At 42.3% G+C, this 19617-nt stretch overlaps 2 protein-coding genes across 8 annotated transcripts in view; both read right to left on the reverse strand.

Moving 5' to 3' along the window:
- Csnk1g1 (casein kinase 1 gamma 1) overlaps positions 1 to 1407 on the reverse strand; it is a 147094-nt gene extending 145687 nt beyond the window's left edge. For 3 of the 6 annotated variants that reach the window (XR_005091924.1, XM_037207397.1, XM_028866458.2), the window contains exon 1: positions 1238 to 1405. The gene's annotated coding sequence lies outside the window, so the exon portion shown is untranslated. Of the gene's footprint in view, positions 1 to 1237 lie in introns of all 6 variants that reach the window. The other 3 variants (XM_028866481.2, XM_028866488.2, XM_028866467.2) reach the window with 3 other exon arrangements.
- A 7498-nt stretch (positions 1408 to 8905) lies between these two features.
- Positions 8906 to 19562, reverse strand: Pclaf (PCNA clamp associated factor). Of its 2 annotated transcripts, none has more exons than XM_028866495.2 (4): positions 19423 to 19562; positions 19076 to 19156; positions 16751 to 16916; positions 8906 to 9379 (listed from the first exon to the last, which is right to left on the reverse strand). In XM_028866495.2, exons 1-4 carry the CDS (start codon positions 19466 to 19468, stop codon positions 9334 to 9336), a joined length of 339 nt encoding a protein of 112 aa, XP_028722328.1. In that variant the 5' UTR covers positions 19469 to 19562; the 3' UTR covers positions 8906 to 9333. The 2 variants fall into 2 exon arrangements, with proteins under 2 accessions (XP_028722328.1, XP_037063293.1); XM_037207398.1 differs by lacking the exon at positions 8906 to 9379 and adding an exon at positions 13499 to 13730.
- Positions 19563 to 19617: the final 55 nt, after the last annotated feature.

Consider the following 19617-nt stretch of genomic DNA (forward strand, 5'->3'; position numbering starts at 1 on the left):
ACTCGGGAGGCAGAGCCAGGTGGATCGCTGTGAGTTCGAGGCCAGCCTGGGCTACCAAGTGAGCTCCAGGAAAGGCGCAAAGCTACACAGAGAAACCCTGTCTCGAAAAACCAAAAAAAAAAAAAAAAAAAAAAAAAAAAAAAGATTAAGAGATAGCTCAACAGTGTAGAGGGACTCTCTTCTCTCCAAATGTTCACTTGTTATTCTAAGACATATATCACAAAACTACCTCCAATTCGGTCACTTAAATATAAATGAGGAGAATATTTCTTATTCGTTTAAACCACAGCAGGTTTACTGGCAGGTGAGAAAGAGGTTGGAAAAGGCTTGTCTCAACATGTCTCATCTAGACCTCTATATGAATTTCCTTGTGTGTGTGTGTGTGTGTGTGTGTGTGTGTGTGTGCGTGCGTGTACATTTATAAGGCTATGTTTGAATAGTTAGATGCTTTCCAGTATTGCACTTTTCTAAGAAAATTCATACCAGATACATATCGGTCTGGGAGACTGCTAGAATATGCCATTCTTGTCCTCTGCAAATATCCGAAATACCATCCAGGAGCAACAAACCCAGTTCCACACTCTTTTCTTTTACGAGGTAATGCGTGCCCACTTGGGGGACACCGCTGCTCTAAGGGCGCCCGGGCGAGGGAGCAATAAAGGAAGAAGCGGGGGAAGCGCACGGAAGTTGGGTGGAGGGAGGTCTCATTACCCACTCTTCTGCCCTAGCTCTGCCAAGGGCGGCTCCGAGATGCCCAGCAGACACGAAACCCCCACAAGCTCTCGAAGCCCGGCTCTGTCCCAGCAGAAAGGGTCCGGGACGCGGACAGCGTCAAGTGTGGGATGACCACAGCCCCCCGGCCAAGTCCATACACCCTGATTTTGGTCTGAGATGATGCTCCCCGCTCCTTCCCCTTTCAGAGCGGGCACTCCAGGTGGGAAACTCCCGGTTTGCATTGGCCGAAGTCTCCACATCAGAAAGAGAGCCTCTTGCGACCGGGTCTCACCGGCCACCCACAACTCTTGGCTCGCAAAGACCCTGGTCCCTCCGTCCCGCCCACGCCACCTTCCACAGACAGGCCCGCGCCCCACCCGGGATCCCGGCGTCCACCGCCCCGCCCCGGCGAAGGGCCCCCCGAAAGCCCCTCTCTCTCTTTCTCTCACACACACGCGCACACACATCCATACACATCTCCGCAGATCCGTCTCGCAGACCGGGTCGAAGCCAGAGCACCTACCTGTATCGGCCGCGCTCCGAGGTTCCAAGGGGGCGGGCGCGGTCCCCTCCCCAAGACGCCGAGTGCTTCTCTCAGCCACCCTTAAAGCGACGGCTTCGCTTTCCCAGGAGCGGGAGGGAGACGAGGAGGCGGAGGGGGTGGGGGTTAGGAGAGGAGTTGAGGGGCGGCCGAAGCCAAGCCGGAAGTACTAATGCTGGCCCCACCCACCTCCCGGAGCCGCAGAGCATCCTGGCTCTCCTGATAGGACAAACCCTCAGCAGTCACTGAGAAATTCAGACCACCACTTCCGGGTCGTCCATGCTGCGGCCCCTCCTTAGCAACAGCGTGGGGTTGCTAAGCGGAAGTGCCTGTAACGATACCCACCCCCATTTCTTCTGGGACTGTTGGGAGGTGGGTCCGGAGCTCCGTGCTGTCGTTGGGAAAGATCTTCGACCTTTCGTTCACAGTGATGGGCCAAGTAAAGGCTTCGCTGCCGCAGGTAGTAGCCTGTGTGTCTGGTTCCCTCGGCTGTTCTCCAGCGCCAGCGCCAGCCACACTACACACACCTCCTCGCCCCTTCTCGAATCCTAGGCCAACTCAGCGGCTCCTCCCAAAGCTCCTCTCTTGGAGCGTGAGTTTCTCCTTGTCTAGCAAGCATCTCCCTCTGGTGGATTTCCTGTCATTTCAACCAGACTTTTGCACGCATGTCGATGTTCTGAAACGGCCCAGAAGTCGAATAGAGGGTAAGAAAAGTTTTGTCTTAGCTTGTCTTCTTTAAAAAAAAAAAAAAAAGATTTAGCGTATTTATGTGTAACCTGGAAATAACCTAGTTATATCTAAGTGGGGGTTGTGGGGGGGAACGGTCCGGATAAATTGACCAGAGGATTTTTTTTTTTTTATTTCCTAAAACAGCGAAACAAAAGACCAAAGAATGCCGGTAACCAAGGTTGAGTAGGAAGACAACTAATCCTCCCTTCAGAATAAACCATCATACCTATACTGTGAACAAGAAATTGTCCATAAAAGAACCTCATTTAGGCTGGGGATGTAGATCTATGGTACAGCCCATGCCTGGCGTGCACAAGGTCCTTAGTTCGATTCCCAGTCACTGTAGAAGGGGGAGGGGCAAAACCTCATTTAAACTGAACATGATAAGTAGGACTGTAATGCTCGGGCGCCAGCGGAAGAGAGAAGAGGATAGGGGGTACAAGGCTTAGGCTACATGGTGAGTTGCAGTTTTTTTGTTTTGTTTTTTGTTTTGTTTTGTTTTTTGAGACAGGGTTTCTCTGTGTAGCTTTGCGCCTTTTCCTGGAACTCACTTGGTAGCCCAGGCTGGCCTCGAACTCACAGAGATCCGCCTGGCTCTGCCTCCCGAGTGCTGGGATTAAAGGCGTGAGCCACCACCGCCCGGCCGAGTTGCAGTTTTAAAACATTTTACCTAGCATGCCTCGGGCACTAGGTTCAATCTTACATTTGAAAAAACGGGTAAATGATTGTTGGGCAGAAGCAAACAAAATAATGCTCTCTTTATAAAATGGCCCATATAATTATAGTCATTACATATTAAGAGAAACCTGGGGGGGGGTCATCATGTGACTTTATTTTTTGAGTCAGGACCTCACTGTGAAGCCCTGGTTGACCTGAAGTATGTGGACCAGGATGGCCTTGAACTCAAGAGATCCACCTGCCTCTGCCTCCTGAGTGCTGGGATTTAAAGCTTGTACCACCAAGATGGACTGGCTTTGGCTTTCCTATCTTAAGTTTAGCTTCTGAATTTTTCTCTGTGCTAGTGAAAACATTTGCAACTTCAGGCCCCAATTTTATTGGTCACAAAATTATTGGTAGACTATTATTCACCTCAGCTAAGACAGAAAACTGGGTTTAGTAACTTAAAAAGAAACACCAGGTCTGTTCATTTCCTGGACTCATAGGATGACATTAAATTGATTCATCCTAGGTAGTCAATTCAGCAGAGCTTTTAGGAAACCACTTTAGGCTCTAATGTACCGGTAGTAGGTTGTTTAATAAACGTAAAATATTTCCACCTCCGCCATCATCATGTGTACACATTGAAACACACAAACACACACACACACCTGGCCCAAAGTGATGAGTGATAAATGTGTTACCACAGTTAAATATTTCAACTGCCAATAGGTCTAAATACAAACGTTTAAATTTTAAAATAAAGACAAATATGAGCCCAATTGCTTATGATGTACCTAAAGAACTATAACATAATTATGGTTTCAAACAAAAAGATGTGGCCTATAGAAATTACTGCCTCATTAAATAAAAGTAAGTTATAATCAACCATGAGCATAAACTAATATGGAAATGCATCTACCTTTGCATAACTTATCCACTGCCTGAAGTGGTTTATAAGCAGCATTTAACTACTTTGCTAGAGCTTGGGGCTTTTTAAAATTCACTTTTCTATTAGTGTATGAAAACCTGGGTTGAGTCCTAAATGACCACGTGAGCTTTTGTAATGCTTTCTTTTTCAACAAACTCATTGCGTGGAGACCTTGAAAGGTGAGTAGCAAAGTCCTAACCTAAAACTACATGGGTGAGTTTAACTATGCATTTATAAGTTTATAAATATTACAGGACTCCATATTCTTTTTATTAACATATCTATTTGTGTGTAGGTGTTGCTGCCTTTGTACCACTGTCAATGTGGAAATCAGAGGCTATGCCGAAGGAGCCCTTCATCCTTCCACCATGTTGATTCCAGAGATTGAGCTCGGGTTGCCAGGCTTGGCATTAGCATCAGTTGCCTTTCCTTTTGAGTTATTTGGCTGGCCCAGAATATACTCTTAATATGAACTGTAAAACAGTACTATGTGTATATGCTAGATCTCAATTGCCTTCATAAGCCAGTACAGTACCTTCATCGTATATGATTACTGTGGGACTTCCAGCCTAACAGTGTCATCGTCGTGGCACCACCCTTCCCCCCAGCTGAGGACCGAAACCCAGGGCCTTGCCCTAGCTAGGCAAGCGCTCTAACACTGAGCTAAATCCCCAACCCCAACAGTGTCTTTTTTAATTCACTTTTTAATTTTGTTTTATTTTTATTTTTTATTTTTTTAACAAGATTTATTTATTTATTATATATACAGTGTTCTGCCTGCAGGCCAGAAGAGGGCACCAGATTCCATTAAAGATGGTTGTGAGCCACCATGTGATTGCTGGGAATTGAACTCAGGACCTCTGGAAGAAGAGCCAGGGCTCTTAACCTCTGAGCCATCTCTCCAGCCCCTAATTTTGTTTTATTTGTAATGACTTAAAGAATTAAATTGGGCATGGTGTCTGTAATTCCAGCACTTCAGAAACTGAGTAAAGCCAGGTGGTGGTGGTGGTGGTGGTGGTGGTGGTGGTGGTGGTGGTGGTAGTGGTAGTGGTAGTAGTAGTGGTAGTGGTAGTGGTAGTGGTGGTGCACGCCTTTAATCCCAGCACTTGGGAGGCAGAGGCAGGAGAATCTTTATGAGTTCAAGGCCAGTCTGGGCTACAGAGTGAGTTCCAGGACAGGCTCCAAAGCTACACAGAGAAACTCTGTCTTGAAAAACCAACCAACAAACAAACAAAACAAACAAACAAAAACAACCAGAAACTGAGTACAGAGGATTGACATGAATTGTAACCCAGCCTGGACTAAACAACAAAAAGAGCAAATTTGGGAGATGGCTCAGTGGTTAGGAGCACTGGCTGCTCCTCTAGAGGACCTGGGTTTAATATCCCAGCACCCACATGGCAGCTCACAACTGTCTGTAACTCCAGTTCCAGGAGATCTGACAGCCTCATGCAGACATACATGACAGCAAAAGACCAATGCACATAAAAATAAATCATTAAAAATAATACCAAACTAGAAATGAATGCTTTATGATGAATATTCAGGGCCAGTAAGAAGAAATTTAGCCAAATTTACTATTTCTGTACCTAAGCAATAAACAACTGAAAAGATACAAGTGATTCAGAGAAACTCAGGTATGTGACAAACAATAAAACGTTAAACCTGAAGAAGAGAAGGCTAAATATATAACATTTATTTTTAAATAACTGAAGGTTGACATGTAGAGTAGCATGTTCTTTCAAAAATGGACCAAAAATAGATGAGTTAAAATGACTCAAACTCAACATTTTTTACAATTATAGTTGTTGTTGCCGGGCAGTGGTGGCGCATGCCTTTAATCCCAGCACTTGGGAGGCAGAGGCAGGCGGATCTCTGTGAGTTTGAGGCCAGCCTGAGCTAACAAGTGAGTTCCAGGAAAGGCGCAAAGCTACACAGAGAAACCCTGTCTCGAAAAACAAAACAAACAAAAAAAAAAAAAAAAAAACAATTATAGTTGTTGAGTGATAGGACAGTCCATTTATTGAAGAGTTACTAGTTGGCTTGGGTTGAACAAGATGGCTTCTAACAATCTTCCAAATCTGATTTGATGACAGTCTCTTTCATGTCTGTACACTATTCTCAAAGATATATATATATATATATATATATATATACATATATATGTGTTTATATATATGTATGTATATATATATGATAATGTTGGTTGGATGAGATCCTCCTAAACTTCCAGTTTTTCTAAAAAAAAAAAAAAAAGTTAATCTGGAAGATTCTAAGTATAGTAGAATTGATAAGCTGTATATAGGGAAACTATTTCAAAATGGGGTGAGGGGGAGGGGCAGAAAGGAGCTGGAGAGAAGGCTCAATAAGTAAAGGTGCTCCCTACCAAGTCTGAGGACCTGAATTTTTGATCATGGTGGAAACCATTGACTCTTACAAGTTGTCCTCTGACCTTTATGCATGTTCAAAATATCTACACCCATATATATATATATGTGTGTGTGTGTGTGTGTGTATGTGTATGTATGTATGTACACACACACACACACACACACATACATACATACTTATATACACTGTAAATAAATCCAGTACATTACATTTTGGAAATAATTATACACATCAAAATTTGACCTCATTAGGCTCACCAGCATAAGTAGCTCTACTAGTGAAAGAGCAAATCAGATTTCAGAGCTACTAAAATCTGACTTTAAAAGACTCAGTTTAGGGGGTAGAGTGATGCCTCAGCGGGTAAGAGCACTGGTTGCTCTTCCAGTCATGAGTTCAATTCCCAACAACCCCATGGTGGCTGATAACCATTTATAATAGGATCTGATGCCCTCTTCTGGCCTGCAGTTATACATACAGAGCACTCATACATAAAACATAAATAAATAAACTTCAAAGGAAAAAAAATACTTGGTTTAACCTACTTCTTAAAAACAAACCTAAATCAGGTAGTGCATGTCTTTAATCCTGGCAGAGGCAGGTGAATCTTGAGTTTGAGGCAAGCCTGATCTACAAAATGAGTTCCAGGACAGCCAGGGCTACAGAGAGAAACCCTGTCTAGAAAAACAAAATAGATATAGATAGATAGATAGATAGATAGATAGATAGATAGATAGATAGATAGATAGATAGATAAAAATAAAACAAATAACAAAAACAAAACAAACTTACCCCTTTGGCCGGACAGTGACACACACCTTTAACACCAGCACTCGGGAGGCAGAGCCAGGCCTGCATGGTCTACAGAGTGAGATCCAGGACAGGCACCAAAACTACACAGAAACCCTGTCTCGAAAAACCAAAAACCAAAAACCAAAACAAAACAAAAAACAAAAACAAAAAAACAACCACTTACCCCTTTGTGTAGGCAACTATAATCCCATCCCTTGGAATGATGAGGAGGATAACTGTCTCAAGGTCAAGACCAGCCTGGGCTACATAGAGAATTTCAGTTCAGCCTGAGCTTTGTGAGACTCTCTCTAAAGCTAAAACATGGGACTAGGAGTGCATGCCTTTAATTCCAGTACCTCTACAGAGTGAGTTCCAGGACAGGCTCCAAAGCTACACAGAGAAACCCTGTCTTGATAAACCGGAAAAAAAAAAGGGGGGGGGTGGTCTAGAGAAATGGCTCAGTGGTTGAGAGCACTTGCTATTCTTGCCGAAGACTCAGGTTCAGTCCCCAGCCCCCATTTGACAAAAACTGTCTCTTCACTCCAGGTCCAGAAGATCTGAGGCCCTCTTCACACACACATTCACACACGGTCCACATATATGCATGCAGGCAAAACACTCATAGACAACAAAATAAAAATAAATCTTTATTTAAAAAGCCAAAACCACAAGCAAAAAAAGAAACAAGAAACATAATTTTCAAAGTACTGAGATTAAAAGAAGTTCTGCTTAATGTCTAACTGTAAAAGACAAAAAAAAAAAAAAAACCAGAATCTATAATCAGCTGACCTGGCCTCACATGATACATAAATTGATTTAAAAAATGACACCAATACTTGTATTTGTATTTGGAAATAAAATAGTATAGAGGATAGGAAACACAAATGGATACTGTATTGTAAAACTGAGCATTTATTTTAAACAAGTTTCACAAAAATATGGCTACTAAAAACATGGTTAATTTTGAAAACGGATAGTCTGTCAGTAAACAAAACACAATGAGAAAGTCAAGTGTATCAGTTAACATGGTGGCACATACCTTTAATCCCAGCACTTGGGAGACAGAGACAGATCTCTGTGAGTTCAAGGCCACCTTGCTCTACATACTGAGTTCAGGGCACTTAGAATCTACATGAGATCCTGCCTCAAGACAACTACTACTATACCTGTCTCTTCAATAACCTCAAGTCATCGTGAGAAATGAAGAGAAAACTGACTAGAGACCTAAAACTTCATTTATAGCATGATTTTTTCAAATATTTTATTTTCAACTTAAAAAATAGAGGCAAAACCTGGGCATGGTGGCACAAGCCTTTAATCCTAGCACTCAGGAGGCAGAGGCAAGTAGATTTCTGAGTTTGAGAACAGCCTGGTCTACAGAAAAAGTTCCAGGACAGCCAGGACTACATAGAGAAATTCTGTCTCAGGAGAAAAAAAGAACAAATATATATATGCAAAAAGGTAATATTTTATTAAATTATTCTTTTAGTGCTGGAGTGATGGATTAGAGGTTAAGAGCACTGACTGCTCTTTCTAAAGGACCCAGGTTCAGCTCCCACATGGCAGCTCACAACAGTCTATAATTCAGGTTCTAGGAGATCTATCACCCTCACACAAAACACTAATGCACATAAAATAAATAATTAAAAATTTTAAAAAAAGAGCAAGCCAGTAAGCAGCACCTCTTCATGGCCTCTGTATCAGCTTCTGCCTCTAGTTTCTGCCCTGCTTGAGTTCCTGCTCTGACTCCTCCAAAGATGAACAGTGATATGGAAGTGTAAGCCAAATAAACCCTCTCCTCCCCAGCTTGCTTCAAAAAAAAAAAAAAAAAAAAAAAAAAAAAAAAAAAAAAAAGAAGAAGAAGAAGAAGAAGAAAGAAATTTTCTTCTTTTAATGTATCTATGGAATCTTTGTTCCTGATTCCATTAGTATTTTCTTTTATTGAGATAGGGTTTTTCTGTACAACTGAACCTGGCTGTATCTGTAGATGAGGCTGGCCTCCAACTCAAAGAGATCTGTCTGCCTTGGCCCCCAGAAAGCTGGGATCAAAAGTGTGTGCCACCACATCCAGCTAACATTCCTTAGAAAGCATACAGCTAACTTTTTCAACATTTTATCTTTGCCACCCCCCCATTTTGAGAAATGACAAGAGATTAAATTTAATTAATACTAATTTTTTAATGTGAAAACAACTAAGCCGACTTTTTAAAGCAAAAAAGCCATGACAATACAGCACTATTTCAATAATGAAGTGCCCATAAAATGGTATTAGTACAAAGATCTAAGCAAATCTCAAAGACTTAGATTAGTAATTAGAACATCACGCAATATTTATTTTAGCAAGAACCTTAATGGGTAAAAGAAGCAACATATGATAGTATAAATTCAAGTATGCAATTATAATTTACAAATTATAAAAATTCTCCCTTTTCATAGCCAGTTGCTTTTCAATGGTGAAATTTTAGCGCCACCCCCCTTAACTGAATGCCTGCTCAACAAGCCAATTGAACAAACACATCTACCCAAATTTGCATCCCAGAATACCTAAGTAAACTGAAGGCATTATTCAGGAGAATGAGTTCTATTCATTTTCGTCATCTGTGTGATCAGGTTGCAAAGGACGTGCTCTGTGAAGAAAAGAACTTCAGTCACTCAAGTATCAACTGTTTTGGAAATCAGAACATTAATAATGAAGTAGGTCTGCTCAAGTAAGTAGAAATGAGAGAAAAATTAAACTCCAGTAATTAGCAAGTGTAAACAAACTCCAAAAACTAGTGCAACAAAACTTTTTTTTAACACTATTCCCTGTTATTTCATGGAATCAGTATTTTTCTTTTACTTTTTTTCTTTTGGAGCCTGTCCTGGATCTTGCTCCGTAGACCAGGCTGGCCTCAAATTCACAGAGATCTGCCTGCCTCTGCCTCCCAGGTGCCACCGCCTTTTTCATTTAGGCCATGCTGTGAGTTTTATTTCAAAGGACCCAGGTAAGCAGTGTACGCTGTACTCCCAGCACCCGAGGAAGCTGAGGCAGTAAGATTGCCAAGAAAAAAAAAAAGTCTGAGGCTGCTCTGGTCTGCATACCAAGTAGCAGATCAGCCAGAACTAGGTGGTAAGACCCTGTCTCAACAAAACAAGAAACAAACTGGAGAGGTGACTCGTTCATTCTTGAAGAGGACACCAGTTCAGTTCCCAGCACACACACACACACATCAGGCTGCTCTCAACTTCCTGGAACTCCAGCTCCAGGGGATTCAATACCTTCTTTGGGCCTTACAGGTACCCACGTGTGTGTGTGTGTGAAATAAATATTACAAAGTGATAAAAAATAAAAATGCATATTTTAATGTGTAACTCCTAACTCCTGCACTGGGAGGCTGAGGCACGAAGACTGCTGCGAATTCCAAGTCCTGCTTGGATTGTACGGGGAGTTCTGGGACAGCTTGGGATACATAGAGTCTACAAATAAATAAATAAATGGGGGCTGGAGAGACTGCTCACAGGTTAAGGGCACTTGCTGCTCTTATAGAATACCCAAGTCCAGTGCCCTGGACCCATTGGACAGCTCACAATCGCCATAATTCAGTATCAAGGGACCCAGTGCTGTCTTCCGGCCTCCCTAGGCATCTGAACTCACCATGCACATACCTATAAACAGAATTTAAATCTTTAAAATAGAAATATGATCAAGGGCTGGAGAGATGGCAGTGAAGAGCAATTGCTGCTCGTCCTGAGGTTCTGGGTTCAATTTCCCAGCACCCACATGGCAGCTCATAGCTGTCTATAATTCCAATTCTAAAGGATCTGACACCCTCATATATACACACATGCAGACAAAACATCAATGCACATAAAAATAAATCCTAAAAAAGATATTATCAAATATATGTATAAAACTGTTAAAAATTATTAAAAATATCTCATTCCCACAACATTGGTTTTAATGTTAAGTGGACTAATAAATAGAATATAACCTGTTAATAAAAATTTCATGGTATACAAAGTAAAAAGATTCATTTGAATAGAGAAAAAAATATAGCAAACAAATTGCCATATTCTTTGGACTACATGGATGTATTCTTTAAAAAAAATAACCTCTAAATCATTTGGTAGGCTATGATAATCACAACATTTGAATAAATGTACATTAATATTAATCCAAAACCATTCTGTACTTACCATCTTTTTTATAGTAAGTCAATTAAAAACTTTCTCATAAATCACAATTTTCTTTTAGAGTTAACAAAGCTTAGTGATATTTACTCTAAAATCCTTAGTTTCCAAGTGAGATAATGAGATCCAGTGAGCCTGAATGGTCATAGACCAGATACTAAAAGAAGGAAGCTATAACAAAGTATTCAGCCTTGGTATGAGATTACCATTGCTTTGTGTACTAATAGATTATGGAAAGGTCTTCATTGTGTTTTCCTGGAAATTAAGACAAACACATCATGACCCAAACTTCCTTTTTGCAAGGCCTGATTTTCTTTAGGCATAATAGTTATGTTCAAGATTTATGTAAATGGCGCTGAAGAGACTTCTTGATAGGTAAAATGCTTGCAATGCAAACATGAAGAGCTGAATTCTGTCCCCTCAGAATCTACATTAAAACGCTGGCACAATGTCATATGCCTGGAATCCCAGTGCTAGGGAGGCAGAGACAGGTGGATTTGAGGCTCACTGGCCAGCCAGTCTAGTCAACTCAGCATGCTCCAGGTACAGGGAGAGATCCTGTCTCAGAAAAATAAGGCACAAAGTGATTGAGAAAGACATTCGAAGCCAGGCTTCGAATGTGAACACCTTTAATTCCAGTACTTGGGAAACAGAGGCAGGTGGATCTTTTGAGTTCAAGGCCAGCCTGGTCTACAGAGTGAGTTCCAGGACAGCCAGGACTACACAGAGAAACCCTGTCTCAAGAAAAATAAAATAGAAAAGGAAGACATTCCATGTTAATCTATGGCTTCCACACGTACAAACGTATATGCATATCTATGCACGTCCAGACAGACACACAGACAAACACAAAACTTAAGCAGACGCTTGCTGTACTGATCACAACAGCCAAGATATGAACTAGCCTACAGCTGTGTCAATAGATGGATGAATAAAGAAAATTTGACACATCTACACAATGGAATGAAATGACATTTGGAGGCCAGAAAGATGGCTTTGTGATTAAGAGTGCTTACTGCTCTCAGAGGACAGGAGTTCAGATCCAGCCCTCACATGCTCTACATAAGTACGCCACCATGGAACTATATCCCTTCCACTGGCTTTGGTTTTTTGAGGCAGTCTCACTATGTACTGTAGGATGACTTTGAAGTCATGATCTGTCTCAACCTCTGTAATTAAGGCATGTGTCACCATGTCTGGCTATTGCTGATTTATATTATAGATTAAACTTGTTTATGAGACTATATAATTTCTCTCCATGTAATGGAAAGTCATTTTTTGTCTTATGTTTGTTTGTTTGTTTAGTGACAGGGTCTCAGGTAACCCAGACTGACCTGTGTAGCTTTTAAGTATATATGTAAGAAAGATGAGCTGTGGGCTGGAGAGATGGCTTAGGAACCAAGAGCACATACAGAGGACACAGTTCAGCACCTACACCAGGTGGCTCACAAACACCTGTAGCTCCAGTTCCAGGGAATCCATGCCCTCTGGCCTCTATAAGTACCTGCACATATGTGGTATACATAAACTCATGCAGACACATACATATATGCATAAATAAGAATAAATCTTTTTAAAATTACTAATTGAGCATGATGTAAAATGCTATCAAATGCACTATCTTTTTTTTTTTTTTCAGTGTTAAGATGTTGAACCCAGGGCCTTGCACTGACAAGTCTCTGTCACTGACTGAGGCACATCTCCAGGCCCAGTCTCATCATTATGGCAGCCAAAGCAGAACAGAGTACAAGGCTTTAGCTCCAGAATGATTTCAATGCAAATCTGGGTTACCAGGTAGAGGGTTATTACTCGGGAAGCAGATTCAAACCCATCATCGCCCCAATGTCACTTACTGTACAAAAAACTAAATGCAGCCAAGTATGGTGGCTCACCCTTCTAATCCCAAAACCAGAGAGGCGGAAAGGCTAAGGTAGGAGGGTTGCCACTTGTTCAAGGCCGGCCTGGGCTGCAGAGTGAGACATCTCGAAAGGAAGGAAATAAGGAAGGAAGGAAGGAAGGAAGGAAGGAAGGGAGAGAGAGAGAAAGGAAGAAAGAAAGGAAGGAAGGAAGAAAGAGAGAGAGAGAGAGAGAGAGAGAGAAAGAAAGAAAGAAAGAAAGAAAAAGAAAGAAGAAGAGAGAGCTGGGCAGTGGTGGCACATGCCTTTAATCCCAGCACTCAGGAGGCAGAGGCAGGTGGATCTCTGAGTTCCAGGCCAGCCTGGTCTACAGAGTAAGTTCCAGGTCAGCCAGGGCTACAAAGAGAAACCTTGTTTCCAAAAAACCAAACCAAAACACGGGGGGGGGACACGACACACGACACACCAGTCGACAAAGTTAAATGACTTTAGCACAGTAGAGCTTATCTAATGCTTACAAGTCCCAAATATTTTCTCATTTTCTAACTACTTTATAGGCCTTTTGGTTTAGTGAACCATACAGAACACTGAATCTCCATTCCACACTGCACACTTTTTCTCTAGATCAAAGTGAAATTATTTTCAAGGTGGACTTTTAATGATCCATATTTCATAAACCACATTTAATGAAATCATTAACCAATGTTCAGCATTGTCTTTTTTTTTTTTCTTTATTGTTATATGTGAAACTCCAGGAGATTTACGATTGGTGTCCACCGTCTAATTAACCCTTGAGGTGATCTTCAAGGCAGTCCAGTTTGAGCTTCTCGGCATTTTCTGTGTTATTAACCCAGTGGGATGAGTAGCTGTGAAGACCTGGTTGTTTTCCTTGCAACACTGGATTTGCAGGTGCCACTTGGTCCAGTATTAGAATGTGATCTGGTTTGAGGCTCTTAACGGATCAGACACAGAAAGGTAAGCAAGACCCCAAGGATACTGGTTATAGCTTTTAGGGAGCTGCTGGAGGATACCACGGTGGTGGCTTCGGGGGCATCAGTTTCATAGTAGGTAGGGCCCGCTGTGCTGGTTAAAGGGACAAATGACTCAACCTGCATAGGAAGGACCACAAGGAGCCACAGCCCCAAACAGAGTCTGACCGCCATCCTCTCGCCCTGAGGGTCAGGGTGCCGAGTGTCCAGCTTGCTGCTTCTTGAGCTGGAAGTTTTCTAGGCTTTTGGCTGGGGTGGAGATTACAAACTAGGTCTTACTTTCATGGAGACATCACAATGACAGTGTCATGGTGCCACACCCTCTTTCTACACTCAAGTCCTTTTTTGGTTTTGTTTTTTGAAGCAGGATCTCAGGTAGTTCAGGCTAGCCCCTCAATCTCACAAGTCTTTCCTTTAGAATTAAAACATTTTTGAAAAGGAAATAGTGGGCAAGACATGTTGGTGCACACCTCTAATCCAGCACTCAGGAGGCAGAGGCAAGTGAGTCTGAGTTCTAAGCCAGCCTGGGCTACATAGTAAGTTCCTGGCCAGTCAAGGCTACATAGTGAGATCCTGTCTCAAAAAAGAAAATGAAAATGTGGGGGCAGTGAAATGGCGCAGCTGGTCAGCTTGCTTGTCATTTGAATCTGGACCCCTGAGTTCAACTCCTGAAACCCATGTAGAAGTGGAAAGAGAACTGACTCCTTAGAGATGTCCTCCGACCTCCACACAGCCTCCATGGTGTATGCCTTGGTTTCAATACTTACAAACCTCCAAGAATTCAAATACTTTTTTTCCTAATTTTTTTTTAGGTGCAGAGTAATGAAGCTAATGCCTCAAAAATGCTAAGTTTTCTCCACTGAGCTACATCCCCAGCCCTTTTTTGTTTTTTGGTTTTTTTTTTCCGAGACAGGGTTTTTCTGTGTAGCTTTGCGCCTTTCCTGGGACTCACTTGGTAGCCAGGCTGGCTCGAACTCACAGAGATCCTCCTGGCTCTGCTCCGAGTGCTGGATTAAAGGCGTGCGCCACCACCGCCCGGCTCCCAGCCCTTTTTTTGTGATTTTTTTTTTTTTTTTTTCAAGACAGGGAGGATTTCTCAGTGTAGCCCTGGCTGTCCTGGAACAGTATAGACTAGACTGGCTTGGAACTCAAAGAGACCCACCTGCCTCTGCCTCCTTAGTGCTGACATTCAAAGCATGGGCCACCATGCCTGGCTTTTTTTTTTTTTGTGATTCTTACTAAAGTGATAGATGTTGATTGTTAGAAATTGATGGTATGTAGCATGAGACAAGATTTTTTACCCAGATAAATAATTATTGATACTTGTTATATTTTCTTATAGTGTGTGTGTCTTGCAAAGCAGATTGTACTTTTAAAAAAAAATTATTTTTATATACATTTATTTTATGGGTACATGTATGTTTGTACCCAACTGTATGTATGTATATCACATGCTACAGGAACCCAAGTAGGTCAGAAGAGGTATCAGGCCCCCTGGTACTGGAGTTACATACAGTTGTGAGCTGCCATGTAGGTGCTGGAAACCAAACCTGAATCCTCTGTACATGCCCTTAATCACCAAGCCATCTCTATAGCCCCAAATGTTATACTTCTGTATCCAGAATTTTAGCCCAATCACTAGCATTCTCATTTCATTAATCTTAAAAACAAACAGGCATGGTGGTGCCTCTAATCCCAGCATTCAGAGGCAGATGAATCTCTCTGAGTTCAAGTCCAGCCTAGCCTACATAGTGAATTTCAGGACGGCCAGAGCTACAGAAGAGGCCCTGTCTCAAAAAAGTCAAAAAAATAATTTAAAAAGCTCAGCCCTAGTTTGAAGAATTCTTAAGGATTTATAGAGAAGGTACCAAAAAAAAAATTACAGAATTCTATTGATTGTTTCTAGAGTGATTTCTGTTTATATATATTATATATATTAATTATATTTATATATATTAATTATATATTTCTCGTGAAAGTTCAACACATAGTATTATTACTTGTTTTGGTACTGGAGACGAAACAGACTGCATGCACACTAAACTGAGCTACATCCTCAGTTCCTAACTAGTAATTTTATGGGGTATAAGGGAATTCAAACTAAATGAACTGCCATAGAAATTTCTTTTTGGAAAAAAAAAAAGCCAGAAAAAAAGGAGCAAAAGGAGGGAAGAGGGAAGGAGGAAGGTAGGCAGACTATAAAGTGTGGTAGCTCATGCCTCTCTTCCCAGCACTTAGCAGGCTGAGGCAGAAGGATTACAAGAAGTTCAAGTCTGTCCTGGACTACATACAGAGACTGTCTCAAAAAAAAAAAACCAAAATAAGCCGGGTAATGGTGGTGCACGGCCTTAATTCCAGCACTCAAGAGGCAGAAGCAGGAGGATCTCTGTGAGTTTGAGGCCAGCCTGGTCTACAGAGTTCCAGGACAGCTAGGGCTGTTAAACAGAGAAACCCTGACTCAAAAACCAAGCAAACAAACAAACAAACAAAAAAACAAAAACAAAAAGTAGAAACAAAAACAAAACTGTAAAAATTAAAGAATAATAAGTGAATAGGAATTAAGCCTCTTTAGAGTAAGTAAAAATTAATTTTTGAAAGATATTTGAAATTTCAGAGTGACATAAGAAAGTTAAAGCATAGTTTTCTTTTCTTATTGGCTTGAAGAGAAACTTTAAAATTACTTACTCTCCCATTTGTCTTTTATTTTTTTTAAAAAGATTTCTTTATTTTTTTTTTTTTTTTTATATTATGTATACAGTGTTCTGCCTGCATGTATGCCTGCAGGCCAGAAGCGGGCACTAGACTTCACTACAGATGGTTTAGAGCCATGGTTGTGAGCTACCATGTGGTTGCTGGGAATTGAACTCAGTACCTCTGGAAGAGCAAGCAGTCAGTGTTCTTAACCTCTGAGCCATCTCTCCAGCCCCTTGTCTTTTATTTTTAAGGGGACATTTTCTTTGTCTTCCAGAACATAAACACTTACTTTCTCTTTGCTGTTCCTAAGCCACTGCACCCGGCTTCTTCAGGAGGAAGCTGGTTCTCTTTTTCCGAATCTTTGGGGGACAGCCTGAAGAACTCTCCGATGCCTTTTTGCCACTTCGGAGTTGGGCGCACACAAACTGGGTTCCCTCCCGCATACTTATTTTCAGCTATAAAATAGAAACAGAACTAAATAAAAACATATAATTGCCTTTCTTTAATATCAGACTCCCAGAGGTATTAAGTAATACAATGAACATCTTAAATTAGAAAAATCAGGCTGGCGTGATGCTCAGTGGTAAAGAACACTTGTTTCTTTCAGAATATTCAAATTTGGGCTGGAAAGAACTGATTTCCACAAATTGTCCTCTGAGTTCCCTATGTGTGTAATAGTGTACAAATCCATGCATATATGAACACACACATACACAAACACACAGACAATAAATATATGTAATAAAAATAATTTGGAATGAGAATACTACAATTTCACATATTTTTTGGCCTTAAAAACACAAATCTATGACCATTTTTATTTCATTGGCAGAGTCGGGGATGAGTCAGTATTTTATATACCCCACCCAGGCTGGCTTCACATTCACTCTTTAGCTGATGCTAGCCTTGAACTCCTGATCCTCCTGCCTCTACTTCTCAGATGCCGGGGCTGCAAGCACATGCCACTACACTAAGCCACTTCTTGTTTTCTTGATTATTCTTGTGAGCAGCATATTGCTAGGGCTCCTGGTACACCTGGTGCTCACTTCGTAGTTCAGGCTGGCTTTGAATATATAGTAGTCCTCCTGCCTCAGCCTCCAGAGTACTTAGGATTAAAGCCATGCACTTTTTGCCAGGCTGCTTAACACATATTAAGGATCTATTCACTTAGATCTAGTGATTTAGCAGTAGGCCAGACAATGGGAGGTGGCCTTGATAGAATTAACTCCAGTATACAAAATATAAGACATTCTGAATACGTTTATCTACTTTCAAAAGTTGTGTCTACTACTGTCTTATCTGAAGAGGTGGAAATAGTAAATATTTTCTAATGAAATTTTTAGATTTGGTGAAAATTGAGGGCTGTGTACGGTGTAGTACATGCTTGTAATCCTAGCACTCCAGAGACTGAGGCAGGAGAGAATCAAAGCCAATCTGGCTAAATGCACATAAAGATCCTATTTCAAATAAATAATGGTGTATGGTGGTGGTGGGGGTTGGGTTAACATAAAAACCATGAATTATCGGGCATGATGGCTGACTCCTGTGATCCTACCTACTCAGAAGGCTAAAAGCAGGAGGGTTTTAACAGCAGCTGGGTAACATACCAAGGATCCCATCTCAAAAAAATAAAGCAGGGTGTCGGTGGTACATACTTGTAATCCCAGCAATCAAGAGAGAGAGGGAGAAGAGGGAGGGTGTGTGGATGTGGCTCAGTAGTGTGCCGAGCATGCACAAAGCCCTGGGTTAGAGCTCCAGCACAAAATAAACCTGGCATCCATGGCACATGCATGTAACGCCAGCACTGGGGATGTAGAGGATCAGAAAGGGGGCTAAAGGACCTGGAGTTCAAGGTTATTCTCTGTATGTAGAAATTTTGAGGCCAGCCTGGGCTGCATGAGACCTTGGAAGAAGGAAAAGAGAGGGAAAGAGGGAGAAGGAAAGGGAAGCGGGCGAAAGGGAGGGAGGGCGGGAAGGAATGGAGCAGAGGAGGAGGGAGGGCAAAGAAAAGCAAAGAGACACTTGTGCTGCACAGTGTGGGTGAAGATGTAGCTCAGTGGTAGAGTGCTTGCCCGAGAGGCCTAGGGTTCACTTCCCAGAGATTTCCTGCATGGTTGGACAGACAGACAGGCAGGCAGACAAGCGCGCGCGCACGCGCACGCGCGCACACACACACACACACACACACACACACACACACACACAAAATGTGGTAGTACTGTCAACTATCACTCTAAATCTAATGAGGAGGCACTTAAGTAGCCTCCAAGAAAATAGTAACCATTACTATTAAGAAAAACTAAAAAACTATTCAACAACAACAACAAAATAGGTTTAAAAAGAAACTGTCCCTCACGGCTAAGACTTGAGAGTTTTATATGAGACCCTCACACCCCTAACCAAGCCTGCTGAAAGAGCAAGACCCCTTAGAGGGCAAGGCAGAAATTTAGGAGTGAGAATGTCAAAGGAAACAAATTCCAGAGGAAGGAAAATAAATAAAAAAATAAATAAGTCCACTGTGGGTCAGGGCCTCCCAGTTCAGGGCCGCTGTGCCAGGCCTGACCTCCTTCCAGGGGTGTTCTTCTACCTCCTAAGCTTCCCGGACCCGTCCTACCTTTTCTCGACGAACACGATGCAGAATTGGTGACAAAGGTGGAGGAGCCAAGCACCTTCCTAGGGGCTCGAGAGGCCACCACTGCAAAGAGAGGAAAGGGTGGCGTTCAGAAGAGGCTGGAGAGCTCGGCCCCCGGAGCTTTGTTCTACCAGGTCCAGCCTAGCGGAGAGTGGGGTGATGCCCAGTCCCAGAACGACCTCGCCCGGTCCTCGGCAGCTCCCTCAAGGTGAGGGCCTGGAGCCTGCCCCCTAGCTGGGCTCGATGGGGGGTGGGGGGCAGCCACGGGCTTCTCCATCCCAGGGACAGGCTGCCTGGGGAGCCCCCAGCCCCGCGCTGCATCCCTTCACCTTTTCTGTAGGCTCCTGGGACGTAGTTTGCTTTGGTCCGCACCATGTTTCTACAGGAAGAGACAACTGGCTCCGACGCTCCAGCTGCGGATGTCTTAACTGGACAAGAACCCGAAAATGACGTTCCCGCCACAGTTTAAATGGTTCTCTTTCCCGCGCGCTCCAAGCTCTTGAGAACCGTGGCTCTTATTGGTT

This window comes from Peromyscus leucopus, chromosome 7 (genome assembly GCF_004664715.2).
Source record: "Peromyscus leucopus breed LL Stock chromosome 7, UCI_PerLeu_2.1, whole genome shotgun sequence".
Taxonomy (NCBI): domain Eukaryota; kingdom Metazoa; phylum Chordata; class Mammalia; order Rodentia; family Cricetidae; genus Peromyscus; species Peromyscus leucopus.

Bases quoted from the DNA above. Each gene is read 5' to 3' on its own strand.
- Pclaf (XM_028866495.2), bottom strand. From the start codon at position 19,468: ATGGTGCGGACCAAAGCAAACTACGTCCCAGGAGCCTACAGAAAAG. The intron at 19,157-19,422 runs GTGAAGGGATGC...CTCTCTTTGCAG, and splicing joins CCCAGGAGCCTACAGAAAAG to TGGTGGCCTCTCGAGCCCCT. The intron at 9,380-16,750 runs GTAAGTGTTTAT...TTTTCTTCACAG, and splicing joins TTAGGAACAGCAAAGAGAAA to AGCACGTCCTTTGCAACCTG.